Source organism: Podarcis vaucheri (genome assembly GCF_965113315.1).
Source record: "Podarcis vaucheri genome assembly, chromosome: 7".
In the NCBI taxonomy this organism is placed as follows: domain Eukaryota; kingdom Metazoa; phylum Chordata; class Lepidosauria; order Squamata; family Lacertidae; genus Podarcis; species Podarcis vaucheri.
This window is the reverse complement of record NC_138765.1, coordinates 68956997-68974285: the sequence shown is the minus strand read 5'-3', so window position 1 is coordinate 68974285 and position 17289 is coordinate 68956997. Positions and strand designations below refer to the sequence as shown.

Below are 17289 nucleotides of genomic sequence, written 5' to 3'. Positions count from 1 at the left end.
TTCCAATAATCCATTTCTGGGCAAGGTACTGAAGCATGTGGTGGCACTGCATCTCCAGAGGTTTCTGGTTGAGATGGATTTTCTAGATTAATTTCAACATGGTTTTAGGCCTCTTCTGGGACAGAGATGGCTTGGGGTCACCTTGGTGAATGACTTATGCCAGAAATTGGACAGGGGGAGTGTGTCCCAGTTGGTTCAGCTGGACTTCTCAACGGCTTTTGAAACCATCAACCATGATAGTTGTTTGATCCACTTTGCTGGGATGGGACCTGAAAGCAGTGTTTTACAGTGGCTCCATGCCTTCCTGGGTGAGCAAACCAGAAGCTGGCACTGAGGGACTCCTGTTTGATGCTTTGGCCTATGCAGTGCCACAGGGTTCTGTCCTGTCCTCCAGGTTATTTCACATTTACATGAATCCGCTGGTAGAGGTCTTCCAGAGTTTTGGGGTTGGGTGGCACCAGTATGCTGATGACACCTAGCTCTATTTCACCTTTCCACCTAAATCCAAGGAAGCTGCCTTGGCTCTAAACCAACATCTGTCATCAGCAACAGACTGGAGGAGGGTGAACAAATTGAAACTTGATCCAGGCAAGACAGAGGTGCTCTTGGTCAGTCAGAAAGTGGAACAATAGGGCTGTAATGGATGGGGATATCCCTTGAAGGCAGTTTGGGCATGCCTCAGGTCTGTGTGGTGGCCAGGAGTGCATTTGTCTGATCTGGCCCCAGTGACACACACCTTAGCTTCACCACATCTGGAATACTGTATGTGGAACTGCCTTTGAAAAGTGCTTGGAACTTTCAGCTGGCCTAGAGAGCTGCAACCAGACTATTAGCTGGGGATAGAATATGAATCCCTTCTTATAACAGCTCCACTGCCTTCTGGTCTGCTTCTGGACACAATTTGAAGTGCTGGTTATGACCTATAAAGATCTTTACATACCCAGGCTATCTGAAGGACATTATTCTCCCATATGAACCTGCCCACGCTCTGAGATCTTCTGGGGAGGCCCTGCTCTCAGTCCCACCCCCCTCACAGGCATGTTTGGTGGGGACGCAGGAGAGGACCTTTCTGGTGGCCACTACAAGACTTTCTGTGTTTTATTTGTGTTTGTTTTAACTTTTGTGAGCTGCCTTGAGTTCCATTTCTGGTTATTCCGAAACAGAAGCAAAGGGACAAAAGCTGCTTTTGGAGAAGATGGAACAGTTTTGCTGAATACAGCAAAAATTAGTGGTTGTGGCCAAATGCAATGCCTCGGTTTGTATTTCCCTAAGAATGATCCAGATCGTGTTATATTAAGTTAGTAATGCTGAGTCTTCAGCAGGACAATATTTTTTCCTTCATAATAACAGCAAATTGTGCTCTGTTTAAGCTTGAAATTTTATGTATTATATAAATGTTGACATGTTGTGTTGATGACAATTCCTATGGAAAAAATACTTTAAACCAACCAACCAACCAACCAACCAATGAAATGATGGGTGAGTAATGCTATTTCAGAACTTCTGAATCCTGCTCCAGAAATGGCCACATTGAAAAGTTTGCTACAATTTCCATTAACTGCTATATTGTCCTGGACTTAAATATCCTAGTCGCTGTTATCTCACTTCCATCAACCAAGTCTAGTGCACCTTCTGCATTCTCTTTCTGGCACTTCCCATCAACCCATTCCTTGCCTTCCCAACAAATCCATGTTATGCAAGCAAATACTTTGGAGGCCACATGATGCTTGGATGCCATGACGGGTGAAAAAACGGCAGTGCTAAAGAAAAACTGTTTGAGACGCAGAGCAGCCGACTGTTTGTCTGTGGAAATCTGGTGCTTGGGGTTTTGGAAACTGAGACTGGAGCACTCCTCAGGACTAAACACCACATGTGCTGTGACAGTGGCAATTGGTCCTCAGGGCAAGGCAGAGGGGAAGCACAGGCCCTAAATTTTCACAATTCCATTATAACAACAACAACCTGTAAAGTCGGTAAAATTTGTGACAGCAGCACCCAAGGTATGAGACCCAGAGAAAAGCAAGTGTGACTAAATCTCAGGGTCTGTGGCAGCCTGCTGCGAAAACCCAGCTGGCCTTTCCTTTATCTTCTGCCTTCCCTTGCATTCTTTTAATGTTCTGCCAGAGCAAAGCCATCCAAATCTGCCTAACGTTTTAGTTTAGGTGGCTATTTCCACACATGCCATCAAGCATCCTCGGTCAATATGGATTCCTGCCAGCCTGGGAGAGGCCCCACCACAGCTACAACTGACGCAGAACCTGCAACCCTCTGGGGTCTTGCTTTACAGAACTGGAAAGATGGTGGCAGTGTCAAGGCCACCATCGCAGCTCTCCTGGCTCAGCTGCCTTGCAGTGCTGCTGATCAGATGGCCTGGCTGGAGCACACGGAGTTCTGCTTTGCTAATCTTGTTTCAGCTACCAGATGCCTCCAAGGGCATCTGCAGATCAGCTTGGAGAGCTCTCAAAGCAAGGATAGTGGGGAGCAGGAGGGGAAACAATTAAGCACAACGGCAGGCTGAAGGCCGAGTGCTTGGAAGTAGCTGACAGGTGCCAACTGCCAGGGACTCGCGCTGTTTCTAGCTCATGATAACACCTCCCTGCAGCTCCCTCTACAACTCTCTGGAAGCGGGCTCCTCCTTTCCAAATATGTTGCCTGACCCCAAGTACTACCTGACCCAGGCTTCAAGATCTATCCCCTTCACACACCCTGGGTGCCACCCAACAGCAACAGCCTGGCCCAGTGCTATGTGAACCCTCTAGTTCACTTGTCCTGTGCAAGGCTCAAGGGAACCTCCAATGTCTTGCCTCCTTCCGGCCATTACCATCCTCACTGCCTTCCCTCTGGCTGTTTGTGCATGACAAGACCCACCTTCTGATCGGAGAGCCAGGCTGCCTCACCACACAACCCTTGGTAGCCACACAAGTCTAGCCTGCAAAGAAAATTTGTACTCCTCCTGCACTTCTTGGAATAGGCCCACCTTGGCGTTTTCTCTCTCTGATCATGTCTCTCAGGGTCTCTCTTCACGCCTCCCCACCACATGTGCCTCCAGGGCTCGGTTGCTCCCTGCCAGACCTCTTTTGCCCTCTGCCTCTCTCCTTTCTCCTGGCTTTCCCTTTTCCACATGACGCGTCCACTGAGCTGTCAGTTCAGGCCATATCTGAGCTTCAGAGCATGTACATCTTCAGCTGTATCCACTCTGCAGACCTGCTAACCGATTCCTGTTTTGTAATACTATACATGCAGATTGGGTTGCTCACCAAGAGCTGCAGCTAGCCTGTACCCTATGGCTGATCTACCCCTGCTAATAACGTAGAATGCACCTTCCTTCCCTGTGGCTTACTGCGACTCTTGGCTTGAGATCCTGAATGGCACAACTTCCCTGGTAGTGACATGCGTTGGCATCCATGTGTGGGTGCACATGTGATTATGGACACGCATCAACACGCCCTGCCTCCCGCTTTCAAAATCTAGACCAGTTCCCCCCAACCTCCTTTCTTCAGATGCTGCTGTTGGGCTCAGACTCCCAGCAGCCCTAGCAGCCGGCATGGGCAGTGGACAGGGAGGATCATGGGAGTTGTAGTCCAAGGTCAGGTGAGCACCATGGCTCTACCCTTGATGTGATGTGCCGCCCACTTTGATGGCACTATATACAAATAGCGGAGTTAAGAGGCAGATTCCCTTATCTTGTGTTTCTTCTGCTGGCTAATTCCACTTCGTTTCCAACAGATCAAAGCACCTGCATGATCTGCCCTGCCCTACCCAGTGAGCTTCCTCTGTGGCCAGGACAGCAGGCGTCCTTCCTTGCCAAGGGAAGTTACCTTCCACTGCCTGAAATTAAAAGCCATTTCTGGAGGGCTGATAAATTCTGCCTGAATCTGCCCCCAAGGAGGCAGCACCTGGAGCCTGTAATTAAGTGCCTGGTGGCAGTGGAGGCTCAGCCAGGTCCAGGAACCAGAAGAAAGAGGGTTGACTCTGAGGCAGGGCAGGGAATCAAAGCTCACCTGCGGAGGTTTGTGCTTCAGAAGCCTGGAAGAATGAAAGTAACTGGGGTGGGAGGAAGGAGACTGAGCTGCATTATGCAACAGGTGAATTGGGGGAGGGAGAGAAGGAGAAAGAAGAAGCCTCTCCGGCGAAAGCCTGCCCTGGACTCCTGGAGGAGAGGAGGAGGAGGAGCAGGCAACACATTCAGATTCAATCACAGGCTAATCTCCTTCAGGGCAGAGAAATTTGGAAACATCAGGAAATCAAACTGTGAAGCCTGCGATAGAATGTGATTTATGTGGAAATGTGATGAAGCTAATGGGCTTGGCTCCTGGACTGAGCAGCAGGGCTCTGCTCTGGAACCCAATCGCAGGCCTGTCTGGCAAGGAGAGCGCTTGGCGCCCCCGGAATGTGCTCAGCCAAGCTCCACGCTCCCCCCTCCCCTCCTCACCGGAAGCCTGATCAGAATCTAAAGCTCCCACCCCGCAAACGCACACACACACACACACACACACACACACACACACACACACACACATCCCCTTTCCAACCCGAGCTGCATTTCCACGGGAAACTCTCCCAGGATGCGCATCCATAAACAGGGACGTGCAGATGCCTAAGCAGGCCGAATAATTGGGCAGAACTTTGCGCTTCCCTCCCAAGACATAAAAGAGATTTACAGCCGGCTTGGTGTCATCCGCACGTCGTTTTTCCTGACGCACTGCAGATTTTAAAGCCGGCTGCCACTTTCCCCCTCCTGAGGTGCCCGGCAGGCCTTGGATTGATATCAGTGATGCCCTCAAAAGTTTTCCAGCTCCACATCTCCAGCCCTGGGGGGCAGTTTGGCCCCTCTCTTTAAGGTCAGGGCTGCGCCGATGCCGCCTGTCACTCTGGCAGAGTGGAGCAGCAGCCCCAGCTGTTGTGTGCGCAGCAGCCAGGAAAAGGCAGAATCGGGGATTCTAGGGCCGCCCACCCAGTTTCTTGAGACTCTCGGCTTCTGCACATTGCGGGGAGGGGAGCCTTCCAAGTGTAACGGCTGCGAATACGCTTTCCATTGCACAAGCAATGCTGGAGACTGCAGAGCTTAAGCAACGCCACTGGGCGAGAACTGAGTCTGTGAAGGAGCCTGAGTTGGGGATCAGAGTGGACAAAAAGACACCTGTGCCGTCAGCCACACACGTGTGAGAGCCAGTGTGGTGTAGTGGTTAGAGTGTCAAGCTAGGACCCAGAAGACCAGGGTTCAAACCTCCACCTTGTTGTAAGGAGCAAATGAGGATGCACACCACCTCAAGCTCCTTGGGAAAAAAGCAGAGATAGAAATGCAACAAATAAATAAAGCAAGCTGTACTCCTGATCTCCCTTACTGGGGCCTTCCAGAGTTTGCAAAGTTGCAGCTCCCCACACCCCAAAGGCTCACAGAGAGGACATGGCGGCCCAGGCTGCTACATCCCCAGCTGGTTTGCTGGACCAAGTTCCCTTGTGGGGAGGTGGCGTTGTGGTTGCAATGCAGCAAACTGGACAGCAAACTAGCAGTATCCTCCGTCTTTCTCTGTGGTCCATCACCACAAACAGTCCCTTGATCCAGTGGCGTAGCGTGGGTTGTCAGCACCCGGGGCAAGGCAAGTAATTTGGCCCCCTAACCCGTGGATTTGCGCCCCCTAACCCTAACCCCCAGATGTTGTGCCTGGTGCGGCCGGCCCCCCCTGCACCCCCCACGCTACGCCACTGCCTTGATCGCAGACACTATGTGGATGGATCTTCTGGCAAAGGAGGTGGGGTTTTTATGGATAACTACAACCCGCCATCTCTTCCCACCCTTCTGGTATACTGGACTAGCATGGGGCCACCCAGGTCTCAGTTATACACACCAGACTGCTCCCCTCAACCACAATTGGACTGTGCATGGATGGTATATGATATCTGTATTCTGTATATCTGTATATCTTTACCCTGAGATACATATTTTAGAACCCACCCTATCCTTCTGATTTTAAAGTTAATCAGTTTTAATATTGCATCTTTCTATTGCCGTAACCCTCACCTTATACCATGAAGGCAGTTAAGAAATCAAATAAATAGTCTGTCTGCGCTGACCGGCAGTGACCCTCCAGGGTTCCAGGCAGGATTCTCTCCCAGCCTTGGAGTTGATGAATCTTGGACCTTCTGCATGCAAAGCAGCTGCTCTTCCCATTATGGGCTCTGCCACTTTCAGCCCAGCCAGGAAGCAGCTGCACTTTCTGGGTTTTCCAAAGCTGGGGTTGGCCGATGGATGGTGCTCCCTTTGGTCTGCCCCCGAAGTCTGCTTGCAATCTGTCCAGGCACTCCTTCTGCAAACACAGTCCTAGGCTCAGCAGGATCCAGAGTGGAAACACTTGCAATATCCTGGGAACGAGGCTCAGAAGGAATGAAGGGGACGACTTTGTCTTGGTCAGGGAGGTGGATCTGGCCTGGCTCATTCTCAGCACGGCTTGCTGGCAGAGAGGAGGTGTCTCCCATTTCTGAGCCTTTTGCACGGGGGCAGAGATGCCGAATGGCTAAAGCAAAGCAGCCACTCTCTGTACGGGAAGGAAGAGCTGCTCCAAAATGCTCTTTGCACTTCAATCGGTGGGCAGACAGGAGGGGAAGGAGCCAAGGCAGCCCCCGCAGAGGGCAGCAGGAGGCAGGAGCCTAACAAGGAAATGCTTGTCAAGGCAACAAGTCAAACCTGCGTGGAACAGGCACATCTCTCTGTGTGAAGGCCAGGTGAGGGAGCCAGGCCCCGGGGCACAGAGGCCCTGGCTGTGTGGCCACAGGTGTGGCCACCTCCATTTGCCTCCCTGCATTTTTTCCTGCACGTGAGGAAGCCTCCTAAGCGGCCCCCTGCAGCATCCTTGGCTTTGCTCTGACGCAGCAGGCGACTGTTGTTATCCATGGCAGAATGGTTTTGATGTCTGCAAGGCATGTTATGATTCTCACGAACAGCAAACGTACACAGCCTTTTGCTTTTCGGAGAGGGCGTTTCTTGGGCAAGCAGTGATTGCATCACCGTGACTTTCAGGAGGCATAAAAAGGAGCCCCTCAGACATGCTTTCCTTTTCGTTTTTTTGCGGCTCATTCTTCAACAAGCAAAAAAGAGTAGACCTTGGGATCTGGCTCTGTGACTCTGAGAGGTGACACAATGGCCATCTTCAAATATCTGATGGGCTGCCACGTGGAAGTTGGAGCAGGCTTGTGTCTGCCGCTGCAGAGGGGAGGACCCAAGCCAATGGGTCCAAATGGCAAAACAGTCCTAAATGTTAAGAAGAACTTTCTGACAGTAAGATATGTTTGATGTTGGGACTGACTCCTTCATTGCAGGTTTTTAAACAGAGATTGGATGGCCATCTGCCAGGGATTCTTTAGTTGTGAATTCTGCATAGCAGGACTGGGTGACCCCCCTGGCAGTCCCTTCCCACTCTGCAATTCCGTGAATCTATCTCATCTCCTTTCTGCACCCCTTGCACTGCTGAAATTGAAACAGGTGTGTAACGGGACGGCAGCAAGCCAGTTTGTAGCTCAGTCAGTAGAGCAGGAGACTCTTAATCTCAGGGTCGTGGGTTCGAGCCCCGTGCTGGGCAAAAGATTCATGCATTGCAGGGGGTTGGACTAGATGACCCTTGTGGTACCTTCCAACTCTACAATTCTATGACCCATAATCCTCCTCCTGCAAATTCTGCAAGGTGCATTGTTTGCGACTGAAGGGCATGCAGAATGCATCAGCTACCTTATGCATGCCCAGGGGGAGTGTCCCCTATCCCCGCTCAGCAAAAAACAAACAACCAAAGAACAAAACAAACAAACAAACAAACCCCACAGGGCCCTACTGCTTCTGGGGCCCCAAGCGCAGCAGGCCCTACTCACACATTGGCTTCAGCTGGCCAATCAGCTCCTCTTTCGTCCATTTCGCCCACTCCTTCTTGTCGGTGTTGATGGAGCACAGGATGGGGCCACAGGGCTTTCCACAGTCCTCGATGGCGGGTACATTCAAGTAGTGGACCAGCACAATGTCCGGGTTCTGCAGGAAGAGTGGTAGAGAACACACATTGTCATCACCACCGCCAACTTATTCTAAAAGACCTATTAGCATCATTATTTCTTAGCAAAATAATACATGGCATCCCTCGGGAATTCTAAGGCTCCGCCCCCACAAAAGCAAAATAAATAAACCAATCAGCACAGTTTTGAAGTCAGTGGTTGAAATCGGTGCTGTTATGAGAAGTTAAAAGTCCACCATCTTAATTCAAAATGGCGCCCAGTGGTATCCAAACGTAGATGAGAATTGCTCCTTGATCTCAGGAACCATCATACAAAATCTGGTCACCGTATCAAAAGAGGTGTCCGAACACAGAGTGAGCAGTCAAACCGCTTCCCGGAATATACAGCAGATCAGAGTTCTTCAACTTTTTTGAGTCCATGACTCCCTTGACCAACTCCATTCTTTCTGCGGCACCCCTGCAGGGCTCAGGAGCCCAGTTATGTCGCCCCTTGCCTGCAGAGCTGGCAGCCTCTCACCCCTTTTCAAACACCTTCCCTTGTGGAGTGTCCCCTCAGACTCCTCTACCTTTTCCTTGGGAGTCCTCTGGACAGCCGCTGCTGCCGCTACTGGTCTCTGAGCTGTCCCCCCCCCACCCCAAAGAGAGATGCCTCCTCACACTGCCCCACAGGGGCCAGGGACTTGTCTGTCCATTCCCAACAGCAAGGGCTGGCAGACTGGCTGGCTGGGCTCCCTTGCCTGCTTGCTTGCTTACTCCAAGGCAGCCTCAGCTCCTGGCAACCAGCACCCCCTGACCAGCCCCAGAGGCACCATTCACCTGGGCAGCTTGTAGCCAGGGCTGCTGCAACAAACAGCTGTGTAAACCTTTGGGAGGCAGAGATGCGAGAGGAGCGAGGGAAGGAAAGAGGGACAGAGGCCAGTATTGCTCGCGGCACCCCTGACCATCATTCAAGGCACCCCAGAGTGTCATGGCATACTCGTTGAAAGCCACTGCAGTAGATGATGATACCTTCCGGTTGATAAAAGCTCAAAAGGAGGTTTGAAACAAAAGCCAACAACATTAAACGACAAAACTACTTCAGTTCCATTTCCCCCATTTCTGCATTAATTCGCAAACTATTCTTAGGAAAGAAGTCACGCACACAAATTTACGTACACACACAAACTTATGCGCCGTCTTGTACTCCTTTCTCCTCATGCATGTATTTTGGCGAATATATATGAACTTTTGCAAGAACACCCCCTAACATATGGTAGTTTTCTATGCTATTTTGGGGAGTACAGTGGTGCCCCGCAAGACGAATGCCTCGCAAGACGGAAAACTCGCTAGACGAAAGAGTTTTCCGTTTTGGAGGTGCTTCACAAAACGAATCTTCTATGTGCTTGCTTCGCAAGACGACAATGTCTTGCGAGTTCCTGCGGGTTTTTTCCCCTCCCCCCCTTTTTCTAAGCCGCTAAGCCGCTTATCAGCTGATCCGATAAGCTGATAAGCCGCTAAAAGCCGCTAATAGCGCTAATCCTCTAATCCGTCAATGGGCTTGCTTCACAAGACAAAAAAACCGCTAGATGAAGAGAATCACAGAACGGATTCTTTTCGTCTTGCGAGGCACCACTGTATCTGCATTTCCGTGCTGCCTCGCAACATTCAACGAGGCTGCCGAAGGGTGATTGTGTGTCGGTTGGTGTATCTGTTTGGAAACTGTGGGAGCAGGAGGTTTGTGTTAAAATGCAAATGGGGCATGGATTTGCTCCCCAGCCCTGAGTTCCCTTTTCTCATCCCCAAACCGCTGTCAATCGAACCTGGTGTTCTGTCCATTCCAGAGGCTGCTCCCTCCTGATTCTCCTGACAAAGCCTATCCGTTGCTTCAAGGCTTACTCTGGGCTTGGCTCTATCCCAGGCTTTGAACTTCACATTAAGAACTTGGCTGCCTGTATGGAAAGTTCCTTGGGCTTCTGCCCCAAAGAACCCCAAGGAACCAGTGGACCCACAGAAGGCATCTCCAGCTGGTGGTGCTTGGCTTCAAGCCAGGTGGCAATAATTTATTGCACACGTGAGAGTAGTTTGGTCCCAGGATGCAAATGGGAGCCCCAGAAAGGAACATCTACCCCTTTCCTCTGTGCTCAGGACTTCCTGCAATTGCAAGGGCAGTTTGTACCCTTGCAGGGCAGTTTGTGCCCCTTTCCCCCAAGAAATAAATCATAAAGCAACAGTATGAAAAACCAGGCTGCAGTATAAAGAGCAGCAGATTCAAGGACTCAGTAAAACAAAACAAAAAAGTTTTCGCCTGGCACTGGAAAGAGGTCAGAGGACATGGCCAAGGGGGGGGGGTGAGGACCACAACAGGGTCCAATGCACAGTCATCACCTGCCCACCTCTAGACAAGGGGGTGGGCATTCTGTAAGGGCACCCATGGGTGTGGTGGTGGGAAAGAGGTGCCGTTTTTCCCTAGGGGGATCCCTGCCTGAGGCAGACTAGGTGGGGCCCAAGATGTTTAAATATAAGGGAGGGCAAGTGGCAAACAGCTTATTCATAGCTATCCAAGTTTCATTCATCTTTGTTTTAAAATATATAGATTGCACAAAGGAAGAATCCAGGTTTTACCGTTGTAACCAAGGTGACTTCATTCATATGTGACAAACCTGTTCTAGAGAGGCTGGACATTTTCAAAAGGCAGTGACTGAACATGGCACTAGAGGTGTTTTGACGGGCTCTTCCCTTGTAAGGTGAAGCCAAAGGAAAGGTTTTTTTAAGCCTGAGAAGGTCAGCTTGGATGGGTGTGAAAAGGGCAAAGGCCACTGAAATCTCAGAAGCTGGTGGGTGGGCAGGCGGAAGGTAGTTTCTGGCTCTAAATTATGTAAAACAGGGAAAATGGCAGGACAAGTTATGCATGGGAAGAGAAATAAGAGGAAATGTGCAAATGGGTTCCGTTTGTATATTCCAGGCAGGGTTGGTCATGCTCAGCTTTTCCAGGTGCAGAATCCGGGCACAATTCAAAGTGTTGGTGCTGACCTTTAAAACCCTAAACAGCCTCAGTCCAGTATATCTGAAGGAGCGTCTCCACCCCCATTGTTCTACCCGGACACTGAGGTCCAGCGCCGAGGGCCTTCTGGCTGTTCCCTCACTGCGAGAAGCCAAGTTACAGGGAACCAGGCAGAGGGCCTTCTTGGTAGTGGCACCCGCCCTGTGGGATGCCCTCCCACCAGATTTCAAAGAGAACAACAACTACCAGACCTTTAGATGACATCTGAAGGCAGCCCTGTTTAGGGAAGCTTTTAATGTTTGATGCATTACCATATTTTAATATTGTGTTGGAAGCCGCCCAGAGTGGCTGGGGAAACCCAGCCAAATGGGCAGGGTATAAATAATAAATGATGATGATGATGTGTCTGAGCAGCCACCCAGCACCCCTAGCCCACAGGGGAGAGGAGAACAGGAAGACTGGCAGCCTCAGACATTTGCAGAACCTCAGTATACTCCTAGAACTGGGGCCCAGACAGCTGGCAGCAACCACAGAAAGTCTGGTCCCGCCGCAACAAACTTTCCGACAAAGAAACTTCTTCCACTTGGATGGTGGATAAATGAATAATCTTAAGAACAACAAAGCAACCAGGAAAGAACCCCCACGACAGACAACAACGAGATTGAAAACTTGATTCCTCTCCCTGAAGTCATTTGCTCCTAAATTCCACAAACTTTAATGACTGCTCTGGAATTATTTATAAAAATAAATAGGATAATGGTGTAATTAAAACTCTAATGTTTCATTAATGTTGCTGGAGCAGGGCTTGGGAGGGGGATGGGGGAGGGTCTGTGTCTGCACCAAGCAGCTCCCCACCCTCCCCACCCGACCTCGCCAAAAGGGAGTCGCTTTGCTGCTGGTGGAAGGTAGCAGACCATCAAATCAGCTCCCACACTAACGAGCATTTCTTCACTAATGAAAAAGATGCCGCCAGGCAATTAATTGCTTGTCCTTCAGATGGTTTAAACACACACCGGGGCCTGAACTATTGGCTGAGACCAAGGACAGCAGGGAAACTGCCAAGGGGGCAAAACTGAGGCAGGGTGGTGGGGAAAGCCGCAAGTGAGTGGGGGGGGGCACAGGCAGGAACTGAGAGGGCTTCTTCCCTGCAGAAGCTATCAAGGAAAAGCACACTCTGGGGTTGCTTCTCCACCCAGATGGGGGAAGAGGACATCGTAGGCAAGCAATTAGAAAACAAATCACTTCATCTCCTTGCCCTGAAGGAGGGTGGTGTGATTCAACTCTCAATTCAGGACAAAGAGAGGGGCATGATCCAGCCCTCCCTGAACACCCCTGCCCCAGTCAATTGGATGCAGCCTGCAGAACAGCCAGGAGGACCAGGAAGCATTAGAAAGAACTTTCTGATGGCGAGAGCTGATTGACAGTGGAAGAGACCTCCTTGGAAGGTGGTGGACTCTCCTTCACAAACCTAGTTTGTGTGGCTCCATTCTTTAGCTGGACTGGATGACCCTCGGGGTCCCTTTTAACTCAACAGTTCTATGGTTCCATGATTCCCCTCTATATGCTTGCTTGGCCCCCAGAGCAGGACCCTCCACCTGCTTCCAGCAACTGGCCTCCGATGCCCACTTTGGGATGCCTTGTGAGAAGGTGGTTTGAGCTCCTCATGGCTCAGTCCCCTTTCCAGGCAGAGGCTTTAGATGTGAAATATCCAAGTGGGGAGGTAGAAGCCTCTTCTGCTGCAAGTGTGCTTGCATCCAGATGTGATGGTGCAGGTGGGGCACTTAATGCACCCTGCAATGCACTCAGGCGGCAGTTGGACACACTGTAGATGCTGAGCTTCCAGATTCATAGAATCATAGAACAGTAGAGTTGGAAGGGGCCCCTGTGGATCATTTGGTTCAACCTCCTGCAATGCAGGAATCTCAGCTAAAGCATCCATGACAGATGGCCATCCAGACTCTACTTGAAAATATCCACCACCTCCCAAGGTTATAGGGCAATTATCGCCCTCCCCAATCTTGATCCAAAGAGGAGAAACAACCTCTTGACCTTTCAATCAGTAGAGGAGGACAGCAGATCCAGCAATCAGCAGAGCCTCCAGCCATGCGTCCAGAGGGGGGAGGTGGTGAATGGCGGCCACAGGCAATTCAGCTTGCTTGAGGAAAGGGAAGTGGTACCTATGGGTGTCTTAAGCTGGAGGAGAAGAGGACCTTTCAATCTGGACCCTCGAAGCTGCTGGCACAGCTTCAGGAAGAGACGTGCTGCCTCTCCCGATCCTCAGTTTCAAGGATGTTTATCCTCTGTAGTTTTCATCCAGCCCTTATTTGAAGGGCTTTGGAAGGGCATCTGGTGGGAATTTTGCCTCTCCTAACAGACCCATAAAGTGAGCAAATCAACCCAATGCTCGTGGGGGGGAAGCAATCACTAACCCAGCGTTTAGAAAAAGCAATCGCGAACGTTCCCAAAGGCAAAGAGAACTCCTCATCTCCTTTCTCGCTTCCATTCGTTTTACTATAATGGGAGTTATTAGAAATGTATCATATTTATTGTCCTGTTATTGTGAATTAATACTGCCCTGGATGCAGGTATTTCAAGGAGGCTGCGGAACGGCTCACCCCAATCGGCTTTTACGATCGCTGAAACGCATCCTCCCGCCTTCCTCATCATGCAGAGTCCTTCGCTCACCCCACCTTGATGACCTAGGCAAACTTCGTAAATGGCGCCACGGTGCCCAATCAAAACAAGACCCATCATCTTTGAACTCTTTATTTACCTGATGCCGAGGGCCTGGAGTGGAGTGCAGTTTTTAAAAATAGAACTCACTACGGATGTTAGTTAAATATCAAGCTATATAACATCTCCTTCTTGGGAGCAGCTCTGACTGCTAAATGCCAGCCCAGATAGAGAGGCTTCAGAGAGGCAAGACATTGGGTAAGTTCAGTTTCCCTACCCACTCTTGAGCGGAATACTTCTGCAGAAAATTGAGCTGCCGGTTCGGATTTCTGCTGCTTCCAACATTGCATGTCAACCCCTCTCTTTTAGTTAAAGCTCTGCTCCCTTGCAAACCACCCTCACCCCCTCCCACACCTGCCACCGTCATACTGAGTAATATCCAAGGCAACATGATGACCAAATACAATGATACGATATCAATATACAGTGGTACCTCAGGTTAAGTACTTAATTCATTCCGGAGGTCCGTTCTTAACCTGAAACTGTTCTTAACCTGAAGCACCACTTTAGCTAATGGGGCCTCCTGCTGCTGCTGCGCCGCCTGAGCACGATTTCTGTTCTCATCCTGAAGCAAAGTTCTTAGCCTAAAGCACTATTTCTGGGTTAGCGGAGTCTGTAACCTGAAGCGTATGTAACCTGAAGCATATGTAACCCGAGGTACCACTGTACACTCTTTATGTAATATGAAATATAGGAAATCACACAAACAGAAGACTTATGAATCTCTGAAAGTCACAAAATATGTACTCTTAATGGATTCTCTTGAAAACATAAAACCAAATAAACATAAGTCTTATAAGTCTCTGAAAGTCTTTGAAGACTATGCAAGGCTCTGAAAGAAGCAATGTATCATAGAATCACAGAATCATAGAATCATAGAATCATAGAGTTGGAAGAGACCACAAGGGCCATCGAGTCCAACCCCCTGCCAAGCAGGAAACACCATCAGAGCACTCCTGACATATGGTTGTCAAGCCTCTGCTTAAAGACCTCCAAAGTAGGAGACTCCACCACACTCCTTGGCAGCAAATTCCACTGTCAAACAGCTCTTACTGTCAGGAAGTTCTTCCTAATGTTTAGGTGGAATCTTCTTTCTTGTAGTTTGGATCCATTGCTCCGTGTCCGCTTCTCCGGAGCAGCAGAAAACAACCTTTCTCCCTCCTCTATGTGACATCCTTTTATATATTTGAACATGGCTATCATATCACCCCTTAACCTCCTCTTCTCCAGGCTAAACATGCCCAGCTCCCTTAGCCGTTCCTCATAAGGCATCGTTTCCAGGCCTTTGACCATTTTGGTTGCCCTCCTCTGGACCTGTTCCAGTTTGTCAGTGTCCTTCTTGAATTGTGGTGCCCAGAACTGGACACAGTACTCCAGGTGTGGTCTGACCAGAGCAGAATACAGTGGCACTATTACTTCCCTTGATCTAGATGCTATATTCCTATTGATGCAGCCCAGAATTGCATTGGCTTTTTTAGCTGCCACGTCACACTGTTGGCTCATGTCAAGTTTGTGGTCAACCAAGACTCCTAGATCCTTTTCACATGTACTGCTCTCAAGCCAGGTGTCACCCATCTTGTATTTGTGCCTCTCATTTTTTTTGCCCAAGTGCAATACTTTACATTTCTCCCTGTTAAAATTCATCTTGTTTATTTTTGCCCAGTTCTCTAATCTGTCAAGGTCGTTTTGAAGTGTGATCCTGTCCTCTGGGGTGTTAGCCACCCCTCCCAGTTTGGTGTCATCTGCAAATTTGATCAGGATGCCCTTGAGTCCATCATCCAAGTCGTTGATAAAGATGTTGAATAAGACCGGGCCCAAGACAGAACCCTGTGGCACCCCACTAGTCACTCTTCTCCAGGATGAAGAGGAACCATTGATGAGCACCCTTTGGGTTCGGTCAGTCAGCCAGTTACAAATCCACTGAGTGGTAGCATAGTCAAGACCACATTTTACCAGCTTCTTTACAAGAATATCATGGGGCACCTTGTCAAATGCCTTGCTGAAATCAAGGTAGGCTACATCCACTGCGTTCCCTTCATCTACCAGGCTTGTAATTCTGTCAAAAAACGAGATCAGGTTAGTCTGACATGACTTATTTTTCAGAAATCCATGCTGACTATTGGTGATCACAGCATTCCTTTCTAGGTGCTCACAGACTGTTTGCTTAATGATCTGCACCAGAATCTTCCCTGCTATTGATGTCAGACTGACTGGGCGGTAATTATTTGGGTCCTCTCTTTTCCCCTTTTTGAAAATAGGGACAACATTTGCCCTCCTCCAGTCTGCCGGGACTTCGCCTGTTCTCCAGGAATTCTCAAAGATGACTGCCAGTGGTTCTGAGATCACATCTGCCAGTTCTTTTAATACTCTTGGATGCAGTTCATCTGGCCCTGGAGACTTGAATACATCTAAACTTGCCAAATATTCTTGTACTATCTCCTTAGTTATTCTGGGCTGTGTTTCCTTTGCTGAATCATTTGCTCCAAATTCTTCAGGTGGGGCATTGTTTTCTTTATCGGAGAAGACTGAGGCAAAGAAGGCATTGAGTAGTTCAGCCCTTTCTGTGTCCCCTGTTTGCATTTCACCATCTTCTCCTCTGAGTGACCCCATCATATTCTTATCTGGTGAAAACAGGCTGTAAAGCTTTGTTTATGGTGTCCAACGCTGCCTAAGTAGTTCGCAAACAGACGTTGTGAACAGTGATTCTGGATATGCCCACTGTTTCGTGGAATTCTTCTTGCCCACTGTTTCGTGGAATTCTTCTTCAGCACAGCAGAAGGATACAGAAATGCTTCAAAAACCCATCTATGTGTTGAACGGAAAAGTATAACAACATGGCAGAATCCGAGACCAGGGAAAAGAGATGGTGAAAGAAGACTGGAAGAAATTTAAAGACTATTTACAGAAATATTGTAAAATTAATGAATGCTAGAAGGATGTTGGATAGAAACTAAGGGGTTTCCAGCTGTAATGCTTTAGGAGATACGGGGAAAAAAGGTTTACAAATGGGTAAAAGCTTAATGGTAAGGATTTGCTGAACTAACAAATTGAAGTGGAATACAAAGAAGGGAGGTATGAGGAGGTCTGGGGAAATAAGTGTAAGGAAGATATGTTACGGAAAATTATTTGTTTTTTAACTGTTTTTATGTTGTATTTTGTTTCTTTTTATTTTTCATTTTCATTGTTATATTTTAAATTTTTTAAATAAATATCTTTTTTTTTAAAAAAGGAAAAGTATAACAACAATTGCTATGGAGCAATGGTCATAAAGTTATGTAGTCACTGCTGAGGCAGCAACTCTGTTCCCAGTTACCTGAGGAGTAACTTAGGAGTTCTTGGGACACAAGAATATCAGAATATCTTTCTGGGTCAGGCCAATGGCCCATTTGGTCCAGCATCCTGCTCTCACGGCGGCCAACCAGATGCCTGTGGGAAACTAGGGAGCAGAACGTTGAGCCCAAGAGCCCTTTCTCTTCCTGAGGTTTCCAGCAACTGGCATTCAGAAGCATTGCTGTGGAGGCAGAGCATAGTCATTGTGGCTAGCAGTGTCTCAATGCAGTGGCGTAGCGTGGGTTGTCAGCA

The 17289-nt window shown here is 49.0% G+C and overlaps 1 protein-coding gene across 3 annotated transcripts in view; it reads right to left on the bottom strand.

Moving 5' to 3' along the window:
* Positions 1-17289, bottom strand: part of CAMTA1 (calmodulin binding transcription activator 1) — a 724612-nt gene that overhangs the window by 60895 nt on the left and 646428 nt on the right. For all 3 annotated transcript variants that reach the window (XM_082229744.1, XM_082229743.1, XM_082229745.1), the window contains exon 6: positions 7861-8014. In XM_082229744.1, the coding sequence (XP_082085870.1) occupies positions 7861-8014 (154 nt within the window). The remainder of the gene's footprint in view (positions 1-7860; positions 8015-17289) is intronic.